We start from the raw sequence: 3,662 nt of genomic DNA, 5'->3' as shown, positions 1-3,662 counted from the left end.
TTTGAGACTGAGTCTCGCTCTGTCGCCCAGGCTGGAGTGCAGTGGCCTGATCTCAGCTCACTGCAAGCTTCGCCTCCTGGGTTTACGCCATTCTCCTGCCTCCGCCTCCCAAGTAGCTGGGACTACAGGCGCCCGCCACGTCGCCCGGCTAGTTTTTTGTATTTTTTAGTAGAGACGGGGTTTCACCGTGTTAGCCAGGATGGTCTCGATCTCCTGACCTCGTGATCTGCCCGTCTCGGCCTCCCAAAGTGCTGGGATTACAGGCTTGAGCCACCGCGCCCGGCCGGATCTCACATTTTAAAAGACTCTTTGGGCAGCTGAGACTCTAGTTATTTAAAATTACTACAGGCAAGAACCTAAACTTCCCACAAAGAAGCTTTCCTTAGAGGAGTTCAGGAAATAACCCTGAAGCCAGAAGCTGGAAAGAAAGAATGACAGGGAGAAATTGGCACAATGTGGAGCATTGAGAAAGCTCCTGCCTCTGGGAGGGAGTGAGGTTGGTTCAACCACTCTTGGGAACTGGTAGAATCTACTAAAACTGAACATTCCTCCACCCTTCGACCCAGCACTTCCGACCCAACGGCAAGGCGAGCACAAGTGCATCAGAGGATACGTGTAAGACTGTTCATAGTGGTGCTATTATTTCCTGTAACCTGGAAACCACCCAAATGCCTAGTTGTGGTAGAATGGACCCATTGTGGTCTATTACTCCAATGGAATACTGAACTGCAATGAAAAGAAATAAACTACTATTGGATGGGCACGATGGCTCATGCCTGTAATCCCAGCACTTTAGGAGGCTGAGGTGGGCAGATCACTTGAGGTCAGGGGTTTGAGACCAGCCTGGCCAACATGGCGAAACCCTATCTCTACTAAAAATAGAAAATTAGCCTGGTGTGGTGGTGCATGCCTGTAATCCCAGCTACTTGGGAGGCTGAGGCAGGAGAATCACTTGAACCTGGGAGGTGGAGGTTGTGGTGAGCTGAGATGTAGCCATTATATTCCAGCCTGGGCAACAAGGGCAAAACTCCGAGAGAGAGAGGGGGAGAGAGAGAGAGAGAGAGAGAGAGAGAGAGAGAGAAAGGGAGAAAAGGGAAGGGAGGGAAGGAAGGAAAGGAGGGAGGGAAGGAAGGAAGGAAGGAAGGAAGGAAGGAAGGAAGGAAGGAAGGAAGGAAGGAAGTTAAAGTTAAAAAAGAAATGTGAAAAGGCAGGAATGGGTGCTGCATTTCCTTCTAGGGCTGCCCTCATTAAGCCATTTGATTCCTGGGTGGGCAGAGGGCCAGGGCCTCAGGCCCAGCCCAGGGAGGCCAAATGCCAGGGCTCACGGTTTCCCCAGAGTGGGTTGGCAAAGAATGACAGAACTGGTTCCCCAGCCTGGAATCTAAGCTGAGCTTGCAGCCTTCGAGCTGGGAGGAGTTTGCAGCTGTCTGGCTGCCCCGCTTCATTCACTGAATGCAGAAGTGCCTGTGGCGAGCCTCTCTCATGGATAGCCAGGTACCCGCCCTGGGCTCTGCTGCCTGGACACTGAGCCCGATGCGGGATTCCTCTCCCAGCCGCAGGGAGGCGCTGTTATTACTTGATTAATTTGCAAAACAAAAACCTGGCTGGGGCAATTGAAGGAAGGTTCTCCCAGGGTGAGTAAATCTGAGACAGGACCAGAAGAATAAACTTGGGGAAGAGGAAAGTGGCTGACTCTGGCGTTGAGCCCCGGCCTTGCCGGGGACCCCGACTCTGCTGTTACGCAGGGAATGCTGCCCAGAATCAAGCCGGTGGCAGGTGGGGGATAGACGGCTCTCCCCTCCGTCTGATGCCTGCTCCTGTTCTCCTTGGGAATCAATTGGGAGAAAGACGTGGGTGTGGGTTTTTCCCCCTTACTTCTCAGTCCAGCTGGGGCAGACTGGGGAGACATGATGCTCCATCTCCCAAGCCTGAGCCCCCTCATGAGGCATCCAAGAGAAGGCAATGGGTCCCCAGGACAGGGCCCGGACTTTCCCCTTGCTCACCCAGCCCCACAAAGCCCCACTCAGCTTCTCCACTGCCTTCATTGTCTACAGACTTCAACCTCACAAAACGCCAAACAAAAGCCCTGCAGTCCACGGCCCAAAGGCCACAAGCCAGCTATTGTGACATTCAAGCTGGCCTGGGAGGCTTCACTTCCCACTCTTAGGACGTTTTTTAAAGTATTTCTTAAAAATGCATCTCAGCACCGGGCGCGGTGGCTCAAGGCTGTAATCCCAGCACTTTGGGAGGCCGACACGGGCGGATCACGAGGTCAGGAGATCGAGACCATCCTGGCTAACACGGTGAAACCCCATCTCTACTAAAAATACAAAAAATTAGCCGGGCGTGGTGGCGGGCGCCTGTAGTCCCAGCTACTCGGAGGCTGAGGGGGGAGAATGGCATGAACCCAGGAGGCGGAGCTTGCAGTGACCCGAGATCTCACCACTGCACTCCAGCCTGGGCGACACAGCGAGACTCCATCTCAAAAAAAAAAAAAAAATGCATCTCAGCTGGGGAAGGGAGGTAGCAATTCTGTTGCCAAGGAAAATGAGATTTTGGCCAGGCGCAGTGACTCATGCCTGTTATCCCAACACTTTGGGAGGCCGAGACAGGAGGATGGATTGAACCCAGGAGTTCAAGACCAGCCTGGGCAACACAGTAAGACCCTGTCTCTACAAAAATAAAATTTAAAAATTAGCCAAGTGTGGTGGCGCATGCCTGGGAGGCTAAAGTGGGATGATCACTTGAGCCCAGGAGTTACAGATAACAGTGAACTATGATTACACCACTGCACTCCAGCCTGAGCAACAGAGCAAGACCCTATCTCAGGAAGAAAGAGAGGGAGAGAAAGAGAAAAGAAACGACGGAAAGGGAAGGGAAGGGAAGGGAAGGGAGGGGAGGGGAGGGGAGGGGGGGGGAGGGAAATGAAATTTTCTCCTAATCCTTACATCGAATAGCTAGCGACCACGACTCCTATCATTTGAAAACTCCTTGAAATCAAGCATCTCTTGGTCAGCTTGACCCCTCATTTGTTTTGTTTTAAGGACCCTCTAGAACAAGGAAGTCGTGTTCTGTTTTCTCCCAGCCTTTGGTAAATCCTTCCCAAGATGGAATGACTGGAATTCCAGAACCAGGGATGACCGGAGCATGAGAAAAGTGGCCGGGCCTCACCTGAGAAGGCCAGCCCTTCCCAAGGCATCCATGCCCCTGGGCCCCTTGCCCACTTGGCCCCTCTTCCCTCTCAGATTCAAGGCTTCTGACTCTAGTAGAAGATAATTGGCTTCTTCAAGGAGTGTGGGCACACTAAGCATGCCACTGGCTTCTCCCAATTCCTGAATAAGGGACACTTACCAGGCAACTGCCGGGGACCCCCACATCCTCAGGCCCAGCAGCTGTCTCCTGCCCTGGGAGAATTTAATCTGAAGCAGCTCCAAGCACCTGAGGGAAAGGTTGGCCCCTCCTCTTCCCCTCCAGTGCAGGTCTCAGGGGTCACTCAGGTGCCAGAAAACACAGGTGGGTGTCAACACTCTCAGCTCCTCCCCAGCCCTCTGCATGGGTGAAATGAATTGCTTTAGCTGCGGGAGCTTGGAATAAGAATGCTGATCAGAAGGCTGAAGATGAATTGTTCTGCTGAGGCTGGAGCGCAGGCCCTCAGCCTCAGC

The 3,662-nt window shown here is 53.0% G+C and overlaps 1 protein-coding gene across 1 annotated transcript in view; it reads right to left on the bottom strand.

The window, feature by feature from the left end:
- Positions 1 to 3,377, bottom strand: part of C1H1orf127 (chromosome 1 C1orf127 homolog) — an 86,225-nt gene extending 82,848 nt beyond the window's left edge. Inside the window, exon 1 of the mRNA XM_031936223.1 lies at positions 3,352 to 3,377. Within this exon, the coding sequence (XP_031792083.1) occupies positions 3,352 to 3,377 (26 nt within the window). The remainder of the gene's footprint in view (positions 1 to 3,351) is intronic.
- Between the last annotated feature and the right edge of the window lie 285 nt (positions 3,378 to 3,662).

The sequence above is a fragment of the Piliocolobus tephrosceles genome, chromosome 1, assembly GCF_002776525.5.
Source record: "Piliocolobus tephrosceles isolate RC106 chromosome 1, ASM277652v3, whole genome shotgun sequence".
Lineage (NCBI taxonomy): Eukaryota > Metazoa > Chordata > Mammalia > Primates > Cercopithecidae > Piliocolobus > Piliocolobus tephrosceles.
This window is presented reverse-complemented; position numbering and strand designations above follow the sequence as displayed.